The sequence below is a fragment of the Myotis daubentonii genome, chromosome 3 (assembly GCF_963259705.1).
Source record: "Myotis daubentonii chromosome 3, mMyoDau2.1, whole genome shotgun sequence".
Taxonomy (NCBI): Eukaryota; Metazoa; Chordata; class Mammalia; order Chiroptera; family Vespertilionidae; genus Myotis; species Myotis daubentonii.
The window spans coordinates 46,563,391-46,588,382 of record NC_081842.1 but is presented as its reverse complement, the minus strand read 5'-3'; the positions used below and the strand labels follow the sequence as shown (position 1 = coordinate 46,588,382).

Genomic DNA, 24,992 nt, shown 5'->3' with positions numbered 1-24,992 from the left:
GTGGAAAAAGATTATGCTTTGAATGCTTTGTACCGGCGAGGGGAGGCAAAAGTCCCGCAGAGCTGACATCGAGTCCTCCCCTGCCATGTAGCAGTGGTAAAGTCCGAAGCTCAAATTCCGAGAATTGAGCTCTGTTGATTCTTAGAACTGGGGTTCTTAGAAGTGGTGATGCAAGAAGTTTCTAGGAAAGGCCGGACACCAGGTGATTATTGCTGTTGCTGCCGCCGCTGCTGCTGCTGCCGCCGCCGCCGCCGCTGTTGCCGCTGGTGCCGCTGCCGCCGCCGCTGCTCATGATCATTATTTTACCTTTTAATTCTTTTTTTTCCGCTCTTGCCAAATGCTTTGGCTCCAAGTTTCCTATGTGTATCTATTGATATAAATGTATATATTTATTTATTCTAGCTGTCAGGTGTTAAAATAAATGCCGAAGATTAGTCCCATGTCTCTCCCACTCTAGGATATAGATTTTTATGTATTTGTTATTTGATTCTTGTTGTCTGAGTGAATCGGCCGGTTTGGGGAGGCTTTTTGCCACCCTCCCTTGTGTTGTTTTGGTTTTTTAAAAGGAGGTGGAGGAGAGGAAGGAGGACAGTTAGGGGGCGGCCTGAGCAGAGAGGACGAGACAGTGTTTGGGGGGTGTTTGGGGCAAGTCTGGGGGCTGTCTGGCCCTAGACCGCGGAGAGGACGCGCGCTCGCGCTCTCGCCCTCGCTCTCGCTCTTTCTGCTGCCTGCTTGCGTACGGCTTGTGATCTCGCTGGATTCGTGCGGCTGTGTTTTCCCCCTCTTTTCTAGCTTGCAGACTGCCTTCCTTGCTAACCTCGCTCCTGCCTCGGCTTCCCTCCGTCCCTCCACCTTGCCCTGGCCTCTTCTGCCATCCCCTTCCCGTCCTTCTTAGTAACTCCGGGAGGCGAGGAGGGAGACCGCCCGCTCGCTCGTCCCGCTGGCTCTCTTCCACCGGCCTCCGTCCTCTAGATTCACTGCCTCCGAGCCGAGATTTTGAAGGAAAAATGCAATCGAACTCCTCGGTGGCTTTTTTTTTATTATTCCCTTAAAATTCGGATGAAGTATAGTTTCTACTTTTTCCGTTCAGAGCCGTGATCTTCCTAACGAGATGCGAGTGTTTTGGTGTCCCCTTTCCCTGTGTTTTGGGGGAGGTTTAGCTTGCCTGGGGGCGGGGATGTTGAATACTTTTGGAAATTATTCTTTCTTGGTTGCAGACAAGGGAGTCGGAAACACCGCGCGCTCCTTCTCCCATCCTAAGGAGAGAAGCTGATGGCGGGACGGGGATTTGGGGGTGGGAGGTGGTCAAGGGGTGCGCGTTTGCACCTGCGGTGCTGTTCAGTGTGTGGGGACTCCGGGAACCTTCACCAGACAGCCTAGCAGAGAAGGAAGGTGGCGGGATTTCTTGGCGATCGCGGTGTTTGTATTTTGGGTACTGCGTGACTTGGTGTTAGCTCCCAATGGCTGTTCCCCCTGGTTCCTAAATTTTATTTTATTTTTCCTATGGTGCAATCTTTGTAAAATGACAACGGCGGGCCGGAAAGTGGCCAACATTAGGCTTTACGTTACCGAGGTCCTTGCACTGGGCGAGGGGAAAACAAAACAGCCCCAGCCCGCGTTCCTACGTGCAAGACCCGGGAGGAGAGAACACTTTGTGGACCTGGCCGGGCGACCCGGCGCGGGAGGAGGGGGCGCGGGCGCGAAAGGGAGATCTTTGTGAGTGATTTTGCAAAATCGGAATGTGCGGTTGGTTGGATTTGCAACCTGTGGCTCTTCTCGAGGGAGTAGGAATGGGAGAAGGCGGCGGCGGCGGCGGCGGCGGCGGCCCGGGGCGGGAGCTGGTTGGGAGTTGGAGCCTCGGAAGTCGGCTGCTCCCGGCGACAGCTGGAGCGAGGGGCCAGCCCGCTGCCGTCTGTAGTGACCTGATCATGGTAAATTTCTTGAGAGCTGTGGATTGCGTTGCCTGTATGATGCTGTATTATTGGAACTCTGGCGAAAAATGGAACTGGTGTTGCAATCATGAGTTTTAAAGCTCCCCCATGAAAAAAAAAAAAAAAAAAAGAACACAACACAATAGATTTTTAAAAGAGTGAAAAAGACCCCTTTACTGTTGTATCCCTTCTCCCAGTAGTTAAGACTTGGTGGTAGGGGTCCTGACAGCTGAGCAGGGGAAATGACCCTAAACAGTGTGCTGAAAGTCCAGAGCTGTTTACTGTGTCCCTCCTGAGAGAGCTAGCCACCTACCCCACCCCCAAAACCCCAAAAGAATTTAATCCTTTATGGGTTTTTTTTTCTAGTTAGTTTATAGTTTCCAGAAGAAAAATCTTGTAATGTTTTTTTTTTTAAATAAGTAAAGTGAATATCAGTAGAGGCATTTTTTATTACTGTCCAGAAAGAAAAAAGTGGGGCAGGAGAGAGGGAACCAGGGAAAGGGCTGTTTAGAAATACAGTTTGTGGCTCTGAGCGATGCCACCGGCTTCCTCTACAGAGACTGCCAGTTTCCCTTTTTCTTTGCAAGGTGTGTGTGTGGTTTTAATAAATAACTTAAAAAATATAAGGGGGGCAAGATCCTTCAGAGAGACAGGTATCTGTTTTGCTCACGATTTACTACCAAGAGCCTTTGGCATTGGAACAGAACCTCGTAAATCTGCAGCCCAAGTTGAAGTTCATCTGGCCCTAGTCCACACGCTATTCCTGGAGGTAGCAAACATGAGCTCAAAGGAATGAGGTGAAATCACTTTCTTGCTTTAAAATATATACTTTAAAAAAAAGAGAGAGAGAAAAGATATGTCTCTGGGGGAGGAAGAAATGAAAAGAGGGCACCAGGAAATGGGCATTCCCTTGCTCAAATGACTGCTGTTGAGTCTTCAGGCCAAAATAGAAACTTGTAGATGAGAAATATTTCCCCTCCCCCCATTTATAAATAGAAGTTTCCAATATCATACTATTTGGAAGACTTTCTAATACTGCAGGCTCAGGCGCATTGGCTGATTTTAAGGGTCTGTTGGTTGTGACAATAAGGCCAGAAGCTGTTTGTGAAAACTAGGCAACCTGAAGGAGAAGGCAGCCAGAGGAAGGGGGAATTCTCCAATTGGCCTTTCCTCTGTGCTCAGTTTGGAAGGGTTTTTATCCCATGCTTTCTTGAAAAGACCTTCCAATTCTTTCTGGGCTTGGTGGACAGGGGTGGGACTCTAAATTCTTAAGCTGTCCTTTCCTGAGCCCTGAAGAGTTCCAGTTATTGGTTGAGTAAATGTTAGCCATGACTAGATGTCAAAATCCTTCCTTCCCTCTCTCTCCTGCCCGGTAGCCACACTCACAAGCCACTTTGTTATGAAAAACTTAAGATTCAGAGGAGGTGGTGTGGCAGCGCCACCCCTCGGTGGGTGAGACTCTGTGTGCACAAGTCAAAGAATTTGAAAAATATTGTGAAATGACCTTATGAGGAATTTATTTTTTATTTTTTTTGCCTTTAACAAGCAGATATAAAACTAACTTTTTAAAAAGGGACTTTGCAGTTGATCTCTCAAATAGGAAGAGGAAAAGTTGATTTTCAGCTAGGATGGTGTCGTATAATCAGCAAAGTAGTTCCAATAAGAGAGAGAGAGAGAGAGAGAGAGAGAGAGCGAGAGAGAGAGAGAGAGAGAGAGAGAGAGAGAGAGAGAACCAGAGAGAGAGGAAGGTTGCCTAGTTGGCTTTAAGCAAGGGAATTCTCCTGGAGGAGGTAGCCCCCTTTCCCTTCCCTTTCGACTTGACTTCTCAGAGCACCTGAATTCTGTCGCCTGTCTGACATTGAGATAAGAAGGAATGCTTTATTAGCAGTGTTAAGATCCATAATGACTGGAAGCCCTGTAGTTTTGCTGGCGGTGATGGTGGTGTATGCGTGGGGGAGGGGGGAAAGATTCGGGAGTGAGGTTAGGGGATTGTTGGGGGCGATGGTGGTCTGGTCTGTAGCTTGGTTTGGAGCCCAACCGGAGTCGAAGTTAGTGTGGCGCATGCTGGTTCCCTGCACTGCGCAACAAGTGGGAATGCTGCAGCAGCAATCCCAGCGAGGGTGCTTTGTTGTGGGCGGGCTTCTCTTCGCCCCACTTGAAGCCAGGAGAGGCTTCTCCCAATCCTCTTCGACTCCCGGCCTCAGATCAGTGGCCCCAGCAAAAGACCAAATTCGTCCCCTCTTTCCCACTCTCCCGGATTTTTGGAGCGCTGTAAGCCTGGGTGGAACCCTGCAGCTGAGCTCCAGGGACCGCTTTCTTTGTGGGGATCAGGGGTTTATTATAAACTTTCCTTGCTGGTCGACCAGTGTTTGACAGGGAGCTCTGCTAAATGCCATGGAGTGCCATTCTGTTCTTCTTTTTGAAGACAAGTGCACCCTTGCTTTCCCTTTTCAATACATTCAGCCTTTCCGGCTGAAAAAAAATCACAGTCTACTCCAGGGACTCAGTTCCAGATAATGTGTTGTGGTTGGGAGAGGCGTGAGCATCGCGAAGAAAAGAATTACATCTAGTAAATTAAATGTTTTCCAGCTTTGCCTATGATGGCAACTCCCTCCCCCTAACAGGCAAAAAGTGAGGGGGGTGGGGGGGGGGGGGGGGAGAAGGTTGGGGGTAGTCCAGTGTGGAAGGTTGTGGCCGCCAGTGATTTTCAGATGGACCGAGTCTGCCACCTAGTGATAGGTCTTGCCGAGATTCCAGCTTTGGGCGGTGGGTGGACCGGGCCACTTCTGGTCTCCAAGTCTCCCAACTTGGTACTAGGTCTGGCAGGGAGGACAGCCTCCAGTGAGGATGTCACCTGACATCCAAAGTTTGGGTAAGATGGATGAAAATTATAAAGCCTCGGGATGCTTACCCGATCCAAGATTGCTTAGTGATGGGCATCTGCCTCCAAGAAGAGAACCGTAAAAGAACTCAAAAGAACTCGTTTTGATTACACTACCTCCAGATCGGGGTTACCTCTCCGGGTGAGGGGCTGGGACTGAGGGGGGTTGAGGGATGTTAGTAGTGGAGGGATGCCATGGGGGCTCTTAGGACATACAACTCTTTACAGTTGAGGAAACAGGCCTGATGAGGGGACCTGTAATGGTGAGACACTGACTTAGTCCAGGACAGATTTTAAGTTTCTGAATTTCCAGGTTAGTGACTGAAAGTCAAAGGTAAGCTTACCTCTGCTCCTTTGAGGTATGCAAGAGAAGGAACAGCAGTCAGAGAGCCTTAATTCCAACCTCTCAGGTCACTGTAGTTGGAAATGGTTCTCCAGCTGTCTTAGAGGAATTGGTTTATAAAGTATGGCCTAAGATTTTCAGTAACTAACATGAAACGCCTACAGTTGTGCTGTGGAGTGTGTGTGTGTGTGTGTGTGTGGGGGGGGGGGGTCTCATACCTTGAGGGGGAGGGAGGCCTGTGTTAGGGAGTGATTAAGGCCCAGTCCCTGGACATGCGGAGATGCATCTTGCAGCACCTGAGGCTCACATTTAGATCCTGAAATTCCTCTCTATCCTCTTCTTTCTAAACTTTGCTAAGTGGCTTGGAGAGAAATCAGTTGTGTGGGTGGGTCCTATAGACCGGCAGAGTGTAATCCTCATAGAATTTGTGCCACAACCGCTTCATAACAAACTTTTCTTTCTGGGAGTTAAAAACTTAAGATGGCAAACGTGCGTCGGTGTCCTGGCGGCCCCTAGCGACGGCCGCACGCACAGCCTCAGGAGACGCTGTCGTCTCCACCGCCCAGGTCCCCGGAACCGAGTTTAGCCTCTCTCACTGGGGGAGTTGTCGGAGGCCGCGTCAGAGAAACGCGCCTCTCTTCGGGTTGGAAACGAATCTGGGGACGTGTTTGAAGAGCGGTCAAGTTTGACTCATCGCTTTCCAAGGACAGTTAGTGCCTTCCATCTTCATTAACGTGAATAAAGACCTTGGCTGACTTCTGTCCAGATCGGATTTTTAAAGGCATTGTTTGCTTGGGGAGATCATGCCGCTTCCCTCCCCCGCAGGCCTTTTTGCAGAAGCCGAGCGGATCCAACCAGGATGACCGAGATATCTTTGCTCGGGGACGTGGTTTGCTGGCATTGTCTGCCGGACCTTTCTGGAAGGCTGTCGCAAGCTGGGAGCTTGGGGAGCGAGCGTCCCTTCTGCAGCTCCTCTTCAGATCTTGCTGATAAAACACATCCCTCTGTTTTATGGCATTTCCTAGAAGCTTGCAGGCTTAAAAGAGCGCTTTTGTCAGAAACGTGATAGAAATGAAAGTTAGGACATAATGTTCCTGAACACCTCGGTCACTCAAAACGACTGCCGAGGCCACCACATTATCAAATTGGCTTTCATCTACTGTCGACTCCCCACCCTCCCGTCCCCCAGCGAAAAAGCTGGAAGAGAGTCCCGCACTGAACAGAAAGAACTCCACAGTTTAACCCCATCCCCTACTGCGGGACCACTGAGGCTGGACCCGAGCTGTTCCCTAATAGAGATGCTACGTAGAAAGGGAGCGCTCCGCCGGCAGGAACCGCGATGCGGGTTTCACTGCTCAGCTGCACCCTTATTAAAATTCCTCCTCGTCACTGCCCCTAAACGGTGCTTTACACTTCCACAAGCTCCTTTGGATTTCTCAACGAGTTATTGGAGTTATTAGATTACCAATAACCCAACGGCCGGCCAGGATTGGGCGGGGGGGTGGGGGTGGGGGGGAGGACCGAGTTCTCCAGCTCCCGAGACTGTCGAAACTAGGTCAATGGGAAGGAAGAAGGGGCGGGGCGACAAGGGATTGTTGGTATCGAGCCCTGGTGGGAGGGCTCCCTCTAGTGTTCAGTGGCGGTGAAACATGATTACGGGACTCCTAATTTCCAATAAGTGCATTTACTTAATTTTAACCTCTTTTTCCGGATTCACACCCCATCCCATATTAAATTTCAGCCTTCGCTTCCACCAGTACTCCACCGGGCGAAGGAATGAGAAAGCCTCAAAGTATGAGGCTGCAGAGGCCCAGTCTTGAACAACGGACCTTAACGCCGCCTCCTTTGCTGACGGGTGGCGCGGCGCTGGGTGTCGCCAACGCCAGTTTTAGGACCCAGCTGTGGCTTGAAAGGCTGCGTCTTTAGCATCCCCGGTACCCCAGCCCCCACCCCCCCCCCCAAAGTCCCTCTTGGAGCCCGCTGCTGAGATAAATAGGAGATAAATATAATTCCAAGGAAGGCTACGGGAAGGCGCGGCAACCTTAGAGCGCGCGCGCGGCGGGGTCGGTGTCCGGGCCTCTCCTGGATCCTAACCTTGTTTCTAGGGGGTTTCGGAGAAATAGAATTCGGAAAAACCGAAACCTGGCCAGATTCGGCCTGGCAGCTCTTACTCTAAAGACTTGGGGCGGAAACCCAGCCGAGCTGTGTTCCCCTACTTGCCAACGTAGGCGGAAGGGGCTTTCGGTTTAGTTTTTCTCCAACTCGGCTGGGGTACGCTGCATACAGACCCTGAGCCCTCTACCTTCAGGCCTTGACGCCTCGCCTAACTATCCTCTTTAAAAGGATTTCGGGGCCAAGCGAAAAGAGAAAAGAAAGAAAAAATGACGCCCCAGGCAAACAAACGCCAGACTTGGGCAACCTGAAGTCATGAAATGGACCCGAAATCCTGAGGTCTAGACCGGCTCTGCTACTAACTCGCCTGACCATCCCCGTTTATAAAACTGTTGCGGGGAAGGGTAGGACTCGAGCTGAGTGCCTGGATGCGCGTGGCCGGCGGATTTAGGGGAAAGTGTCCGTACTCCCCGCCCGCCTCCGGGGCGCCCCCACCCCGCTCCCTTCCCGGTGAATCCCCGGCAGCCCGCGCGGCGCAGGCGGCGATCCCGGCGGCCGTTGGGGGCCAGCGGCTTCCTGGAAAGTTACTTCTCGTTGGAGCCGGCGATAGGCAGAGAGTGTTCCGTGAACTCCGCTGAGCGGAGATCGACGACGTTCCGGGAATGAGAGGGCTGAGCCATTCCCCTCACTGCCCCCTGCCTTGACGGGTGTAACAGGAAAAGAAAGAGGCACACACAATGTTAGTTCCCGAGGTGCACGAAAAGTTTTATCTGAGTACAACCAAATTCAGGGCTGCCACGGTAGTCCCGCGGGGCCTCCGCCGAGCCCACGGGGACGCGGAGACAGATGGGCAGCGGTGGTGGCACAATGCCCCCGGGTGGGCAGCCCCTGGCAGCCAGGTACCGTATAGAAGGGGTGGGCTACGGGGTGGGCTTGGGTGTGTGAGCGAGAGAATGGGGCTGCCCAGTGCCCACCGAGTGTAGGGAGGAGGAAAAGGATGGGTCTTTGTATTGGCTCCCTGTCGCCAGAACATAGCCTGCCTCTCATCTCCTGTTTGGTCTGTCATTTCTGCTCTCTCTCTCTCTCTCTCTCTCTCTCTCTCTCTCTCTCTCTCTCTCTGTCTTTTCTTTCTTTTAGGGGGAGGACCCTCTTTTTTCTTCTCCAAATCCTTTAAAGGACCTGCCTTTTCTCCTGAGGGTGCCTAAGTTTAAAGCACAAAGGAAAGTGTGTGTGTGTGTGTGTGTGTGTGTGTGTGTGTGTGTGTGTGTTTGCCGGGTGGGGGTGGGGGCGGGGGGAGGAGAAGACAATCTTTAACTCTCATTTCGTGGTTTTTTAACTCTCACTTGGTAGTTACTGTGGCTGGGGCGGGGTGGGCTGGATTCAGAGGAGTCCAGGTCTGGGCCCTTGCAGTTGTCACTTTCTCCTGGACAGCTCTGATCTCTTGGTTGTTTTTGTGGAATGAATCTTGTGTGTGTCTGGTGCGTTTCTGAAGCTAGCAGACAGGTTTGCCCAGGGCTTGCTGGTGATTAGTTTTGAGATGTTGGGCAAGGCTTATCCCCCTGGAGCCTCAGTGTCCTCCCCCACTAAATCAGGGCTGTTATGAGGATCAGATACAATAATGGACTGGAAGGAGCTGAGTGGTCTGTAAAAAACAAACCAAATGCTAGTGGTCCCTCCACACATGCAGCATCTAGAGGGAAGCTCATCACCCACACCCACCATAACCCACATATTCACTAATTGTGGAACCTCCTGAGACAGAGCTATATAGGAAGGAGTGGACTTAATAAGGACATGGACCTCAGTGTGTGTGAATTTATTTTGGGACAACCCAGGCAGAGGTTTAGGGTGAAAAGGGCCCAGCCCGGAGCATGGCTGATAGTAGACCCAGGGGAATTGTTTTGTTTGTTTCAATCCGAATCTGGAGTGAATCATTGACAAGTGTCAAGGTGAAATGGCAAATCTGGGCTTCCTGTGGTCCAAAGGTGTGTGACTGGAAATCCACAGGATAGCTGGTGGTTGCAGCTGGCTGGAGGACAGCCTTAGGTATTACAGAAGTGTTTAAGGATCTCTTCTGTGAGGGAAGAGGAGCGGGTTTATAAATAAACCTCACATGTGCCTTCAACGTTCTTTTTCAAAGGAGACCAATCATCAAACTATTGTTAGGATCAATTTAGTGTATCTCTCTTTGCCCATTTTGAGTTAGAATGGGGAGAGGAGGAAATAGGTTCTTTTGTCTTTTTCTGTCCTCTCCCTTCCCCCATTTTCTTCCCCCTAACCCCACTCACTCACATACACACCTAACCTTGAAGCCGATGAGATTGAGTGACTGGCACTTGGGACCACAGAGAATTGTCAGAGTTTTTGGTTACAGACTCAAGGAAACCTCTCATTTTAGTGCTCATTTGGTAAGACTCAGCAGCCTGGAATGGGGGCAAAGTGTTTGTGTGGGGGGAAGGAACTTAAAAATGAGATTCACCCACGTCAGGGTGCTGTCTTGCATGTTCTACAGCACGTAGGCTGATTTGGAAAGGATCAGGAATTTGAGCCAGAAGACCTAGGGCCGGGCTATTCACCATCTATGTGGTCTAACAAGACCTCCCTGGCCTCAGGCCCCTTTACCTGGAAAATAACTAAGGCCTAGGCTTTTTTTTAAAAGGGGGTGGGGAAGAGGGCTAAGATAGTTTTTTTTGTTGTTGTTGTTGCTCTGCAGCCCATATACTGTCATAAACGAAAGTCTTCCACCTGTGCTTTTAAATTATTTTGTTTTAAAGAAACCAATTTGGAGAAGGTACATATTTCATTAATGCTCCCTGGCCAGTTCTCAGCTAAATCCGACAATTAAATCTTTTCACCAGCAGGGGGAAGCACAAACTTGCAAGATTGTGGTAGTATATCTTGTCTTAGACCCAGGAGGGAAGGGAGAGGAAACTTTTAAACAGAAGGCAAAAATCCTTAAGAAAAGCATAGCTAGGCCATTGCAGGTTGTATTCTGCAGATTCTGTATTCAGTACTTCAGTACCTTCAGACAGTCAGGAAGTACTACCTGGCTGTTTTGTCCTGGGAAAGCCACTTGAACCTGAGTCTCAGTTTTGTCACTAGTGAAATTAGGGTAAAGATATTGACCTTGTTGGCCTTGTGGAATCATTCTAAGACTTGAAAAAATAATGTTTTAGCAGGTTTCAAAAAGCATCCAAAGTTTTTAGGCCCCTGAATGATCATCCTTATTAATACTGATTTTTTTCTTTCTTTAAATGTTTTCTTTCCCATAAATGCACTGGCTTTGGGGTAGTGAACATTGTTTCCATTGAGAAAGGAAACATATGTGTATATGTATATGTATGTACTGTATCCCCAGTACTCCGGGTATAAACATTATCGCAGGGCTTCGGGTGCCTGTTGTTTTCATAAGAGCAGAGCTGGAAAAATGCTTCCTAGCTTATAGTAAAACCGCACCAGCTGGCAGGCTGCAGCTATCAAAGTAAAACTAAACACGTGTGTTCTAAAATAAGACCATAGTGGACAATCTTACATTCATTAAATCAATTTCTGTTTGTTTGTTTTTTCTCTTCCCTGCAGGTTTTAAGCAAAATTTTGGACTGTGAATCAAGGCATTGGGTAAGTAAATTGAACTATATGCCTTAAGATTTTGTGGGGAAACTGTTTCTTTTGAATTTGCCAATGCATATGTTCCTGTGAACTTTGCCAGTTTTCATTAGATGAGGTGAAGGATTGCTGATTCCTTCTCTATCACTCCCAGCCCTCATCCTGTACCCCTGCGTTAGACTATCTTAACACTGTTGTGTGATCATTCATTCCCCAAATTATTTTAGTTCAAATTAATGTAGCCACCTACTATGCACTAACAATGTGCTAGGTGCTCATCAGAACATTGAGATAATTCTAAAGCCTGATAGAGGAGAAATGAGATACTGATGAGAATAGCTACAATTTTTCAGAACCTAGACTATGGATCAGGCACATATCTCTAATTTTGCAACTACATAGGTATTACTACTCTCATTTTGGGAAACCAAAGCCCAGAAACATTGAGCAACCAGCTCCAAGTCACACAGCTCAAAAAAGGTCAAGCTAGTATGCTAACCTTCAAAGCCTGGTTCTCTCCCCTGGCGCACACTCACTGCTTCTCAGTGCTGGTAGAGTATTTGATATGTGGGAAAAACACTCAACAATATTCATTCCCTTCCCCTTTTCTGTAAAGGCTTTCTATTCCGATTTGTTGGATAAAAATTATTCTCCCCATTTTACAGGTGTGAACAGTAATATCCAGAGATGGGCCATGAATTATTTAAAGACCAAACACAAGGGGCCTCAGTTTGCATTCCATGCTAGCAGGCTGAACTACCTGCTCTCATGCCCCTGGTAAGCAAGAAACAGGTTCTGGTTAACTAATAGGATTTTGACCCCTTTTTGCAGGTGAAGACAAAATGGCCTCGCCGGCTGATAGCTGTATCCAGTTCACCCGCCATGCCAGTGACGTTCTTCTCAACCTTAATCGCCTCCGGAGCCGGGACATCTTGACTGATGTTGTCATAGTGGTGAGCCGCGAGCAGTTTAGAGCCCATAAGACAGTCCTCATGGCCTGCAGGTGAGGGTCTGGAAAGGAAATTTAGATGAATATAAGGGGAGTGATGGTGCTGGCAGCGAACGAGGTGGAACATGTGGGCCTCTTGCTATGTTTGGGATCACATCTGATTTGTGTCCAGATGTCCAGCCTGACTGGGTAGCCTCCCAGAAAGGGAATGAATGCCCACACCTTTCGAGAAGAAAGCGTTTCTATTCTGTGGGAATAGAGGGAGAAGAAATCACATACTGTCTCAAGAAAGGATGTGTTTGGAGCAAACATGGAGAATAACTTCAGTTCACATGTGAAAAAAAATGAAAAGTGAAAGAGATTTTTAAAATATGTTAAGCAAGCTAATTTGAAATATTTTGCTCTTTTATTCCATAATTGTATTTCTTTTATACCGTGGCTGTATTTCCATGGGTAAGTTAGTGAAAGTGAGCCAGCTATTTTTTCATATTTGTCAAGGATTTCAAGTGTTCACAGCAATTTTATATTACATCATCTCCCTGGATCTTTGTAGTGGCCTGTGTCATGGATGGCATGATTGCTTCCATTATGTAGATCAGCGGTTCTCAACCTTGGCTGCACATTAGAATCACCTGGGAATCTTTTTAAAATCCTGATTTCTGGGCCTCATCCTCAGGAAATTCTGTTTCTTTGTTACGGATGAGGCCCAGAAATCAGGATTTTAAAAAGATTCCCAGGTGATTCTAATGTGCAGCTAAGGTTGAGAACCACTGCTTTACATGTTCATTCTTGCCTCAACCCTATAAGGGAGATACTATTGTTTTTGCTTTTCAGGTAAGGAAACTAAGGTATAGAGAAGTATCTTACCCAAGGTTGCATTCCTTCTTACTGGTGGAAGTGGGGCTCACTTCTGCAACACAGGAAGAGTACACTGAGGTGGCAGCCCTAAATTTTGGCTTCTGAGTGCTCTTTCCTCAGCCAGACAGCATGGTAACTGGAGGCTTGACTTGGACCTTCTAGGAATACTGAACTTGTGATAGTCTATGGGATTTTAGAAAAAATCAGTAGAATGTAGATGTAGGCATCATTTTATTGATTTATCATCATTATTCAACTTAGTTTTTTAAAAATACAATAAGAGTTGTAAAATAAGAAAAAGAGATGGAACAAGGAAAAGGCTTATCTCCAAGATATAAAATAATAAAAAATAGTTACTGCAAATGAGTGTTAAGTTTAACTCTGGTCATCTGTGCAGTTATAACACTAAAAGGAAAACAAGTTCTGGGACTTTGAGAGAATCACTTAACATCTTTGATCTTCATTTCCTCATTTGAAAAGAGGGAGAATGATAGTATCTACCTGGCAAGGTTGTGAAGAATAAATATAAAAAGTGCTTAATGACTCACTGGCATTTGATAAGCACTCCGTAAATGGCACTATTATTAATTGCTGTGGAACTTTTGGAGGTAGGGCCTGGGGAGAGGGGCTGCACGTGATGCTGACTGTAATTGATGAGAGTCAGTACGCCTGCTATAATGAGACATGTGTTTGTTTTACAGTGGCCTGTTCTACAGCATCTTCACAGACCAGTTGAAATGCAACCTGAGTGTGATCAATCTGGATCCTGAGATCAACCCCGAGGGGTTCTGCATCCTCCTGGACTTCATGTACACATCTCGGCTCAACCTGAGGGAGGGCAACATTATGGCCGTGATGGCCACAGCTATGTACTTGCAGATGGAGCATGTCGTGGACACTTGCCGGAAGTTTATCAAGGCCAGGTGAGCTGCCACCAGGTGGAAGGCTGGGAGATGAGAGGGATCAGAAGGGATGAGAAACCCTGGACATTGCATGCATACAGAAAAAAAAAAATCCTCTGTAATGTGCCACAACCTACATTTCCACTATTTTTGCACACTTCTGCCCTTATGAAATCCTGTGCTCCAGCCAACCTGACTCCTTACTGCTATCCAGATACACCTCGTGCATCCTCACTTCCGGCTCTCTCCCATTCACTTGACACGCCCTTTCCTCCCACCTACCCTGTAAAGCCATGCTTGGATGCCAGCTCCTCTGTGGATATTTTTATGATTATCACTCACCTCTTTCTTCTGCTCTTCCTCTCTGTTCCAAAGCCTTTGCTTATCCTTTAGATTTTTCTTCTATTTTAGCTACTCCCTATCCAAGGGCTGGGAAGACATACCATTATGTAAAGGTGAGGAATCTGAGAGCCAAAAAAGGGAGGAGCTTTGTTTAGAACCATTTGATTCACTGCTCTGGGGTGATTGTAACCCTTGTCAAACAGAAGGGTTTCTAGCCTCTGTTTGAACCCCACCAGGAGCTGGGAACGCAACGTTCCCAGAGCTATGCAGTCTACCTTGGACAGTCAGAAAGCTCCTCTTTATGGCGAGTTGAAATGGCTCCCCTAATATTCACTCATTGGTTCTAGCCCTGTTAACTGTGATCATGTTTGATTTGGCCTATTTTTCGCCCACATAGTGTCCCTTCCAGTATATGCAGCTAGAACTCTTTGTCTTCTGTGGGTGACAATGGTGGCAAGATCATCAGAGCCATCATTTCTGAGTGCTTTCTCTAGGTCAGGCCCTATGCTTGGAGCGGTTAAGTAACTTGCTCCAGGTCACACAGCTGCTAAGTGGCTCAGCTGGGACCTGGAAGCCAGGTCTGGCTGTTTCAGAGTCAGGGCTTCCTGCACAAGCAAGGCTGCCTATTTTCCAAAGTCAACTTACCTATGACTTGAGTCCTTTTCTCCCCAGGGCATCAGTTTGCCTATGGCCCTCTGCACATGTGGCACCAGGACTGTATGAATTCTTCCCTCCCTGAGCCTTAGTTCCCATACGTATAAAATGGAGACAGTAATACCTGCCTTCCCTTCCTTGCAGGACTTTGCCTGGGTGAACTGAGATAAGGACTCTGAAAGCTTTACATTCCATAGTAATCCAAAGAATTACAGAGTCACATTCCTACTTATGTATGTGACTTAAACAGGCTCAGATTGTGTGGGTAACTCTCTTCACTGGGCCTATTTACCCAACTGTGGGCTAGATTGCTAGATTTCAAGCATTCGTGCCTTGTAATTGCAAGTGTTTCCCTACTCCAAAGCCATATTTCCTATGTCTCGCTGGCCCGAGCACAACTGTGGTTGCATAGACAGTGGCACTTGGAAGGTCGTCTGTGTAGTGGTTCTGATTTGGAGGCCGGTGTCTTCTCTTGTTTTCTCCTGCAGTGAAGCAGAGATGGTTCCTGCCATCAAGCCTCCCCGTGAAGAGTATCTGAACAGCCGGATGCTGATGCCCCAAGACATCATGGCCTATCGGGGCCGCGAGGTGGTGGAGAACAACCTGCCGCTGAGGAACCCCCCGGGGTGTGAGAGCAGAGCCTTTGCCCCCAGCCTGTACAGTGGCCTGTCCACACCGCCAGCCTCTTATCCCGTGTACAGCCACCTCCCTGTCAGCAGCTTCCTCTTCTCCGATGAGGAGCTGCGGGATGCCCGGATGCCTGTCGCCAACCCCTTCCCCAAGGAGCGGGCCCTCCCCTGCGATAGTGCCAGGCCAGTCCCTGGGGAGTACAGCCGGCTGGCCATGGAGATACCCCACAGTGTGTGCCACAGCAACATCTACTCACCCAAGGAGACGGCCCCAGAGGAGGCACGGAGTGACATGCACTACAGTGTGGCCGAGGGCCCCAAGCCAGCTGCCCCCTCGGCCCGGAATGTTCCATACTTCCCCTGTGACAAGGCCGGCAAGGAGGAAGAGAGACCCTCTTCAGAGGATGAAATTGCCCTGCACTTCGAGCCCCCCAATGCACCCCTAAACCGGAAGGGTCTGGTTAGTCCCCAGAGTCCCCAGAAGTCCGACTGCCAGCCCAACTCGCCCACAGAGTCCTGCAGCAGCAAGAATGCCTGCATCCTTCAGACCTCTGGCTCCCCTCCAGCCAAGAGCCCCACGGACCCCAAAGCCTGCAACTGGAAGAAATACAAGTTTATTGTGCTCAACAGCCTCAACCAGAACGCCAAACCGGAGGAGCCCGAGCAGGCCGAGCTGGGCCGCCTTTCCCCTCGAGCCTACCCTGCCCCACCAGCCTGCCAGCCGCCCATGGAGCCAGAGAACCTTGACCTCCAGTCCCCAGCTAAGCTCAGCGCCAATGGGGAGGACTCCACCATCCCTCAGGCCAGCCGGCTCAATAACATTGTCAACAGGTGATTGAAGAGGCAGTCCAGGCCTGGGCTCAGAGGTTACCTGGCAGGGTTCCGGGGGTCACTTCTGAGGGATGCAGGGGCTATCCCAGCATATCAGAGGAGTGGGATAAGTGCCTAATGATTGAATTCACCTAAGTAAGGATGAAGATTTTTCCATAGCCAGCCAGGGAATTCCCGCCTCTGTACTGTGGGAAAGAAACTAGGTCCGGGAGTGGGGACCGGTGGAGGGCTCGCCTCTGCTTCAGGAGCTGAAACTCTGTTCTTCCTCCCGCAGGTCTCTCACAGGCTCCCCCCGCAGCAGCAGCAGCAGTGAGAGCCACTCACCCCTCTACCTGCACCCCCCGAAGTGCACGTCCTGCGGCTCTCAGTCCCCACAGCACACGGAGATGTGCCTCCACACCACCGGCCCCACGTTCCCCGAGGAGATGGGAGAGACCCACTCTGAGTACTCGGATTCCAGCTGTGGTGAGTCCCACCCTCCGACCTCTCCGACCAGGGAGAGGCCCGCCCCTGCCTCTGCTTTGTGGGGGGTTTGTCTTCCATTGTATTTATGCTGTTGTCATCGGTTGGGAGAAATTCCTGATGAAGACCATTGGCACCAGCTGATCGCTCCTCTCTTGACCTTGTAGGGAACTAGGCTGACCAAAGCAGGAGATGGGGCGTTAGAGTTAATCCTGGGTAACAGAGAATGACCAAACAGACTTTGTAGCTTCATTCCAGAAAAAGAAGCTTGTGGGGCGGTAACTCCCAGCACTTCCTCAACCCCTCTGGGCCTAAACTGCAGGTGCAGGGTCTATGGGCATGTTAGTGCACCTGCTGGGTTGTCCGTTCCGGAGGGGAAGCATCTGAACTGATTCACTCCTGCATCTCCCATAGGTCCTAGGGAGTCTCTAGAACAGAGTGGGTACTCAGTAAATGTTAGCTGAACTAGATTAGTTGAACAGAATTATTAAATTAAAGTTTCTGAATAGTCTGTGTTTGACATCCCCAGTTTTTACCAGATGAAAAAGTCTGTCTTCCTGCAGCTCTGGCTCCCATAATATAGCGCAGAAATATCGAATCAGGGCTGACCCACCATGAGGTGTCATTTTCAAGTTGTTATAACCAAAGGAAAAATAAATTATTTACACTGAGAGATTTGGCACAGGGTTGTGGACCTATAGTTAAGAGAGCAGGGGCTGTAACTCCCAGCTGTAATGTCCCTGTCTGTCCCTCTGGCCATTTGCCTTTGTTCTGCATTCGAGCTCCTTCTCTCTGGGCCTCTATTTCTGCCCCCATGATCATCTGTAGTCTCCCAGGCTCACAGACCTTTGGGAGACATGAAATGCAGATTGGTGCAAGGGTGACCATGTTTGTCATTCATCTTCCCACTGACTTCAAAGTATCATTGCATTTGATTTAATCTTACATTCCTATGCTGCTTTTGTTATGTCAGGTGCTCCTATGAAGCAGGTAGGACAGGGGTTTATTATCCTGATTTTGGAGATAGAGACACAGACAGAGGCTCAGGGACCTGAAGGGCCTTGCCAAGGGCGTCTGTGAATGAATACAAATAAAACTATGAACTGATAAAAGCAGCCAGTCCCCAGCACTCTCCAGAAAAGGGAGAGCCCTGCGGTGCCTTCCTCAAGCTGCTGTGGGCCATATGGGTACCTGCTGGTTCGAGCTTCCTTCTATACCTTAGTATTCAAATGCTTCCTTTCTCCTTCTAAATGCTAAGAAAAAGAAAATCTCCACAGGCCCTTTGCTCTGGGCTCCCATGTATGTTGGGTGGGCAGGGGCACTGGGGTGGCTATGGAGGTGAGGGGCCTTGGAGCCCCGTCTCTCTTGCTCCCGCTGATGTTCGTGTCCCCTCCAACCCTTTGACAGAGAATGGGGCCTTCTTCTGCAATGAGTGTGACTGCCGCTTCTCTGAGGAAGCCTCGCTCAAGAGGCACACGCTGCAGACCCACAGTGACAAACCCTACAAGTGTGACCGCTGCCAGGCCTCCTTCCGCTACAAGGGCAACCTCGCCAGCCACAAGACCGTCCATACGGGTATGGCCCCGCCCCACCCCACCTGAGCTTGCTGATTTTCCTGGGGTCAGGAAAGGGAGAGGGTTCCAGAGAAAGTAGTCTGGGGCTTGGTACCAGTGGAGTGAGGCAGAGAACAGGCCCTGTCCTGGCCTGAATGCGGGCTCTAGCCCTGTCACATCTTTGCTTAGTGGCTCGTCTACTCCATGTACCCTTCGTCTTTTCTCTGAGCTGCTCTGTTCTGCTTCTCTTCTTTTGCTAGAGTCCGAAGTGTTGGTCCCACTGTTGAGGAGGAGAAACTAAGGCTGAGAGACACAAAGTAGATTTGGTTTTTGCAAAGCCAAGAAAACACACACACACACACACACACACACACACACACACAAGCCTCTTGATTTCCTCTAAGGGCCTATTCCTTATCAACTCACATTCCTTTACCGGGTAGCTTCTAATAACCGGATTGTTGTCCAAAATGGACTCTCTCTTGGTATTTTAAATGGCTCCTTTATCCCAGAAACTTTCCATGAAGGAAAGGCACAGCCCTCTATTGGTTTCCTCTGTCTGAACACCTAATCCAACTCAGGCCCCACCTCCTTTGCCAATGGAATCCAGCTGTAGTTGCCACAAGCGGAAAAGCATGTTTGTTCTGAAAGAAACTAGAGCAGCCTGATGGTATCTCCCTGTGGAGTGGGTTGACTAGTGAGTCAGTCTTATCCAAGCGAAGAGCTAGAAGAGCCTTTCCAAGCCATCAACGTTCGCCCCTCAGGTTCCAGAGAGGGAAACTGAGGCCCAGAGAAGGAGAGTGACTTTTCCGAGTCCCACTATGAGATGATCCTGATGACAAAGCTGGTTGCAAGGCTTCCTGGAACCTCACTCTCTCCCTTTTCCACACCCAGCATTGTTTCTACCCCTCCATGCTTCTAACTGTGATCAAGGGGTGCTGTTGTGTGTATGTGCAGAGGGGAGGCAGGCCCCTGGATCCCCTCTTTGACACCTTCCAAGGGACAGTAAGTCAAAACAGTCCTGGGAAAGGCAGCTTGCTTTGAAATCCAGGAGCTAGAGACTATGGTGAACTCCATTGAACATAGCTATCCTTTTTCCTTTTCCCTCGGTAATAGGTGAGAAACCCTATCGCTGTAACATCTGTGGGGCCCAGTTCAACCGACCGGCGAACCTGAAAACCCACACTCGAATCCACTCTGGAGAGAAGCCCTACAAATGTGAAACCTGCGGAGCCAGATTTGTACAGGTGAGCTGGGGGCCTGGGGAAAGGACCCCTCGGCCTGTGCATGCGGCTGCCCAGGGGCGTGCAGCTCACCCCGACAGAGCCTCTCACACTTTGCTCTTCTGCCCAGGTGGCCCACCTCCGCGCCCACGTGCTTATCCATACTGGCGAGAAGCCCTATCCGTGTGAAATCTGTGGCACCCGTTTCCGGCATCTTCAGACTCTAAAGAGCCACCTGCGAATCCACACGGGAGAGAAACCTTACCATGTAAGGGAGCCTTTGTGGCTACTGGTTGACCTGGGAGGGACAGGGACATGGAGGGGCAGGGCAGCAGAACTGTTTGCTCCTGTCTCAAGTGCACAGTGGGATGGTCACTGGACTTGGGATCATAGACATGGATTTGGGCCTGATTTTCAAAGACACCCTGCTTGACCTTGGCCTGGGTCTCAGTTTGCTCATCTTTAAAGGGGGGTAATGTGGTGCCCTCTTAAGCGCAGCAGGCAGCGCGTCAGTCTCATAAAGGGGGGTAATGGGTTTAGTGATCTGGGCCTTAGGAAAGAGGTCTGGACTATGAATCCATAAATGGTGGAGCCACTCATTCATTCATTCATTCCAAGATGCTTATTGAGTGCTTACAGCATGCCTCAGTGCTGGGCTTGATGTCTACTGAAGATGAGCTCAGGAGTTTGAAAAGGAGCAGCCAACAATAGCATTAGGAGTAGAAGAATGTGGTGACATAAAATAAAACAGAGAAAAGGACATTTCAAGAAAGAAAAAAACAGGTGGCCAACAGTCAGCAGCCATGATTGGCCCCTCAGAATCATGGTGTTCCAGGGCAGGGACTCTGCAAATTAATGGCTTATAGGCTAATTTTTAAACATTCCATGAACTAAGAGTGGTTTTTATACACTCAAGTGTGTAAAAAACAAACAAACAATATTTTGTGATACGTGCAAATTTTATAAAATTTAAATTTCAGTCCTTAAGCAAAGTTTTATTGGAACACAGCCTTGCTTACTTATTTATGGATTGTCTGTGGCTACTTTTAACAACACAGCAGCAGAACTGAGCGGTTGTGTCAGAGAATGTAAAATATCCCACGAAACCTAAAATATTTACTGTCTGGCTCCATAGAAAAATAGTTTGCAGATCTCTGCTAAAGAGGGGAAGATACTGGACAGGCAGCTGAGATATCTTGGTTCTTTTTATGGCCTTGGGCAAGCCCTTCCCCTCTCCGTGGGCGACAGTTTTCTTTTTCTGTGAAATGATGAGGATGCTGTAGAAGAGCAGTTTTCAAATTGTTCCCTTTCAGTCACTGAGGTTCTTCGGCCCCGAAGGGCAGTACTGAGACCGCAGCCTCTTTTGTCTTTCTAGTTTCCATCTAATCTGAAAAGAGAATATGGCATCACTCTACTTAGTGATGAGCACAAGAACTGAAGAATGGTTAACCCATATCACAAATGTTAGCAGCAAAATGGGGTTAATTTCATTGTCTTGTTTATTAATCCTTGAGTGAATATCTTTTTACTTGCTATTTATTCTTGGGTGTATTAGTTATCCTCTTAGTACCTTAATTTTATCACCTACAAATTGAGCCCATAAGAGGACCTACCACGTAGAGTTGTTGTATTAAGTAAATGAATTCGCTAAAATGTGCAGAGCAGTTGACATGTAGTAAGAGGAAAATAAATCTTTGCTATTATAATTATCCTCTAGAAGTTTAGATGCACAGGATGTCTGAGTTAGGAGTGACCTGCAGAGTGTATTGATTCAGTCCATACAGAGGGACAGCCAAGGCCCAGAGAGAGAAATGATGCACGCAGGGCACACAGCGGAGAGTGGCATGGATGGGCCCCATTTCTCCCGAGACCAGGGCTCTTTCTACTCATTGTCCTGCCCATTTGATTTGTTTATTTCTGTAAATGTATTTCCATTTTTACTTTAAAACATATTCTCTATATGAACACATTTTATTACACTTTTATTTAGAATGGTTTTACATTTATAGAAAAGTTGCAAAGGAGGTGCAGAGAGCTCCTATGTGCACCCAGTTTCCCCTGTTGTTAATGTCTTATGAGTTACGTCAGTATGATACCTTTGTCACAACTAATGAACCCATACTGATATGTTATTGCAAACTAAAGTCCATATTTTATTTGGATTTTCTTTTTACCTAAATTGCCTTTTTCTCTTCAAGGATTATGTGCAGGTTACCCCATAGAGTCATTCATTTTACTTTTAAGTAACTCTTCCACTAAAACCATTAGCATCCATTCATTGAATCAAAGCAAGAAACAGCTCTACCTGGTGATGCCTTCTTAGCGTACCTAAAGTGTACACACTAAGAAGGAGTCTAACTGCATTTTTAAGGCATATCCTTGGACTCATCAATTTTCATGAGTCAGTCCATTTGTCCAAATGTGTTCAGATTTAATGTATAATTGCCTAAGAAGTATATTCTGCTAGATACTAAGACGTTTATGAAGTTTAGTAAGGAGTGGTCACTGCCCTCGAAGCATTCCCCACCTAATAAGACAAGGCTAGAAATCTTACAGAGGTTCAATGGGAAGAGGGATTCTTTTCATTCTAGAGAGATTCAGAGACTCCTTAATAATTAGGGGAGTTTTCACCTGAGCTGCATTTTTTGGATAAGACTTGAACTTGTGGAGTTAAGTCAGGGAAATACAGCTTAAGCAGGAGAGAAGTCTGGGCAACGTTTTGGAAAGCAGGGAAGGGGCATTTGCACAAAGCAGTACTGGTCCCTTAGCAGGATCCCAGATTCAGGTGGGCTCGCAACCTGGCCCCTAAGAGGAAACAGCTGCTGGATGGCTCACAGGGAGAGACAGGGCGAAGCTCCTTCTCTGGGTCTTTGAACAATGACATGTTTCCTGGGCCGATGACAGCTAACAGTTTACCTCTGGTTTTCCTTCAGTGCGAGAAGTGTAACCTGCATTTCCGTCACAAAAGCCAGCTGCGTCTTCACTTGCGCCAGAAGCATGGCGCCATCACCAACACCAAGGTGCAATACCGCGTGTCCGCCACCGACCTGCCCCCGGAGCTGCCCAAGGCCTGCTGAAGCATGGAGTGTTGACGCTTTCCACTCGAGCCCCTTCTCAGAATCTACCCAAAGGATACTGTAACACTTTACAGCATTCATCCCATGATGTAGTGCCTCTTTCATCAACTAGTGCAAATCATAGCTGGGTATGGGGGGTGGGGGGAGGGGCGTGGGGACCGGGAGCCAAGGCAGCTCCCCTTCCCCCACTGCCATCCAACATTAAGAAAATAATATTGCTTCTTCTCCTATGTGCAAGGCGAACCATGTCAGCAAAAAGCAGAATCATTTTGTACATCAAAGTGGGAGAGTATGCAAAAGCTCTGACTTGACTTAGTCTGCAAAATGAGGAATGTATATGTTTTGTGGGAACAGATGTTTCTTTTGTATGTAAATGTGCTTTCTTTTAAAAGAAGAGACTTCGGTATGTTATCAAACAGAGGGCTTTAATTTTTTTAACCAAAGGTGAAGGAATATATGGCAGAGTTGTAAATATATAAATATATATATAAAATAAATATATATATATATAAACCTAAAAAAGATATATTAAAAATATGACATTGTGTTAAAGGCTCGATTTTGTATCTGCAGGCAGACACGGATCTGAGAATCTTTATTGAGAAAGAGCACTTAAGAGAATATTTTAAGTATTGCATCTGTTTAAGTAAGAAAATATTTTGTCTAAAATGCCTCAGTGTATTTGTATTTTTTTGCAAGTGAAGGTTTACAATTTACAAGTGTGTATTAAAAAAACAAAAAGAACAAAAAAAGCTGCGGAAGGAAAAATGTGTAGTTTTGTTCTAGTTTCCGGTTTGTATATACCTATACAACGTGTCCTACGGTGCCTTTTTCATGGAAGTTTTCAACGATGGATGGGCGAGCGCTCCATCCCTTTCTGAAGTGTAGGCAGACACAGGGACTGGAAGTTGTCACTAACAGCCTCTTTGGGAATGTTTGTCTCATCCATCACATTCTGCGTCGTGCTTGTGTTAGAACTGCTCCGGAGACAGGGTTTGGCTGTGTCTAAACTGCATTACCGCGATGTAACATATAGCTGTACAAATACAAGAATAAAATGTTGAAAAGTTGAGACGCCTTGTTCAGGGGTCTTTCTTTGTGTTGGAATCGGGACTTAAATGGGTCTGGTTTTCTCTGCTCTTACATAGTGGGGAGTGATCACAGCCACTGGCGGGGTTGGGGGAGGGGGGGGAGCGGCTGCGGGTGGTGGGTGGAGTGTAGGAACCAAAGCTGGGGCTTTGTCTCCCAGCCCAGGAAGTATCACAGACTCCAGACCCTGGTTGTGAGCTTCGGTGGGGGATTTTGGATGGATCTCTCACCTCTTTTTCTGGCTGGTTCCCTCCTCTGTGTTTTTTTGTTGTTTGTTTTTCACTCAGTGTTCTAGGCTGAGCTTTGATGACTTTAGTTCTAGTCCTTTTGACACAAGTGTATGTGAGTTGATTCCTCCTCTGGGCTTTGGAGAATTTGCCCATTCTGGGATGCAAGAGGGTTCATCTTGCCTCCTGGCTTCATAAACAACTCTGCTTGGGTCTAGACCAGAGGATGGTATGAAGGCCTCTGGCCCCAGTCATACATCTCTCAGCATCGGTGTCTTTCTGGTATCTGCTGAGCGGTGGGCAAACATCTATAGACTTGGAACCTTTATGAATGGCTGCTAGCCAAGCAAACCTCCATCACTGCAGGAGTGGTCCTTGTCTGAAGAGCTCTGTGGTGGAGGTCACCCATCTCCTCCCATGTGTGGGGGACAATCATTGTCCTCTGGGTCCCCCTTCCAGCCTGCCCATGAGCAGATTGGATTATCTAGATCACTTATGATGTCATGATTCAGACATAAATTCTTCCTAGCTTACTTTGGCACCTAGTTTTAATTTACCTCAAAAAAAAAAAAATGCCAAGTTTGATTGACAAGGCCAAAGAACAGGGAAGACAAGCGTGGTCCTGGCCCCTGGCCCAGAGGAGAATGCCTGTACACTCCCCTGACCGCGGGGCAGGGACATGAACCAGAGCCTTTCCTGAGTCCTTGTGTGGCTGGTGGCAGGATGGTGTGTCCTGGCAGCGCCTTTGCAGCAGGCCCTGAGCACGTGCTGGGAAGCTCCCGGGAGCTGACCACCCAAAGCCTGAGAGAGAGCCTCTGAAAGTCACACTCCCCTCTGCCAGCCACATGGCCTTCCAGCTCAGGTTTCCTTTGAAAGTGACTTTAAAGGACTTGCCAGCTCGAGGCCTCAGCTCACCCTGCTCTTTGAAAAGGGAGAAAGTGATCCCTCTGCTCCCATAGAAACTTGGCAAAAGAACTTAAAAAACAGACAGCTTCAGGAATGACAATTCACAGGCCCGAGGGAGGCTGGCCCTAGTGCCCCTTGGTTCCCTGAGGGGCTAGGAGTTTGTTTATATATCATTACTGTTTAATAAAGAGACTAGGGGGCCCAGGCAGACAGTGTGGGTGGCTTCAAGTTCAAACAAAAGAGAAGATCAAAGAGTGAGTAACTGTAGCCAATTGACGATCAATAACAAGTAAAAAGCAAACATCTCTAAACAGATAAGCTAGGGTAAAGGGAATAGAGAATTTTTATTTCAAAAGCCTGACGTGAATGCAACATTTCACAAACACATAACTTTCAAAACAGCGACGCCTGAGGTCC

General features: G+C 48.2%; 1 protein-coding gene across 8 annotated transcripts; it reads left to right on the top strand.

Annotated features, from left to right (window-relative positions):
- Positions 1–87: 87 nt before the first annotated feature.
- BCL6 (BCL6 transcription repressor) lies at positions 88–23,425 on the top strand. 8 transcript variants are annotated; one of them, XM_059687344.1, is made up of 10 exons: positions 88–202; positions 10,847–10,885; positions 11,705–11,876; positions 13,382–13,603; positions 15,067–16,038; positions 16,313–16,503; positions 17,908–18,075; positions 19,170–19,300; positions 19,407–19,544; positions 22,210–23,425. In XM_059687344.1, exons 3-10 carry the CDS (start codon positions 11,716–11,718, stop codon positions 22,351–22,353), a joined length of 2,127 nt encoding a protein of 708 aa, XP_059543327.1. In that variant the 5' UTR covers positions 88–202; positions 10,847–10,885; positions 11,705–11,715; the 3' UTR covers positions 22,354–23,425. The 8 variants fall into 8 exon arrangements, with proteins under 8 accessions (XP_059543327.1, XP_059543330.1, XP_059543329.1 ...); XM_059687347.1 differs by lacking the exon at positions 88–202 and adding an exon at positions 1,305–1,931; XM_059687346.1 differs by lacking the exon at positions 88–202 and adding an exon at positions 6,672–8,006.
- Positions 23,426–24,992: the final 1,567 nt, after the last annotated feature.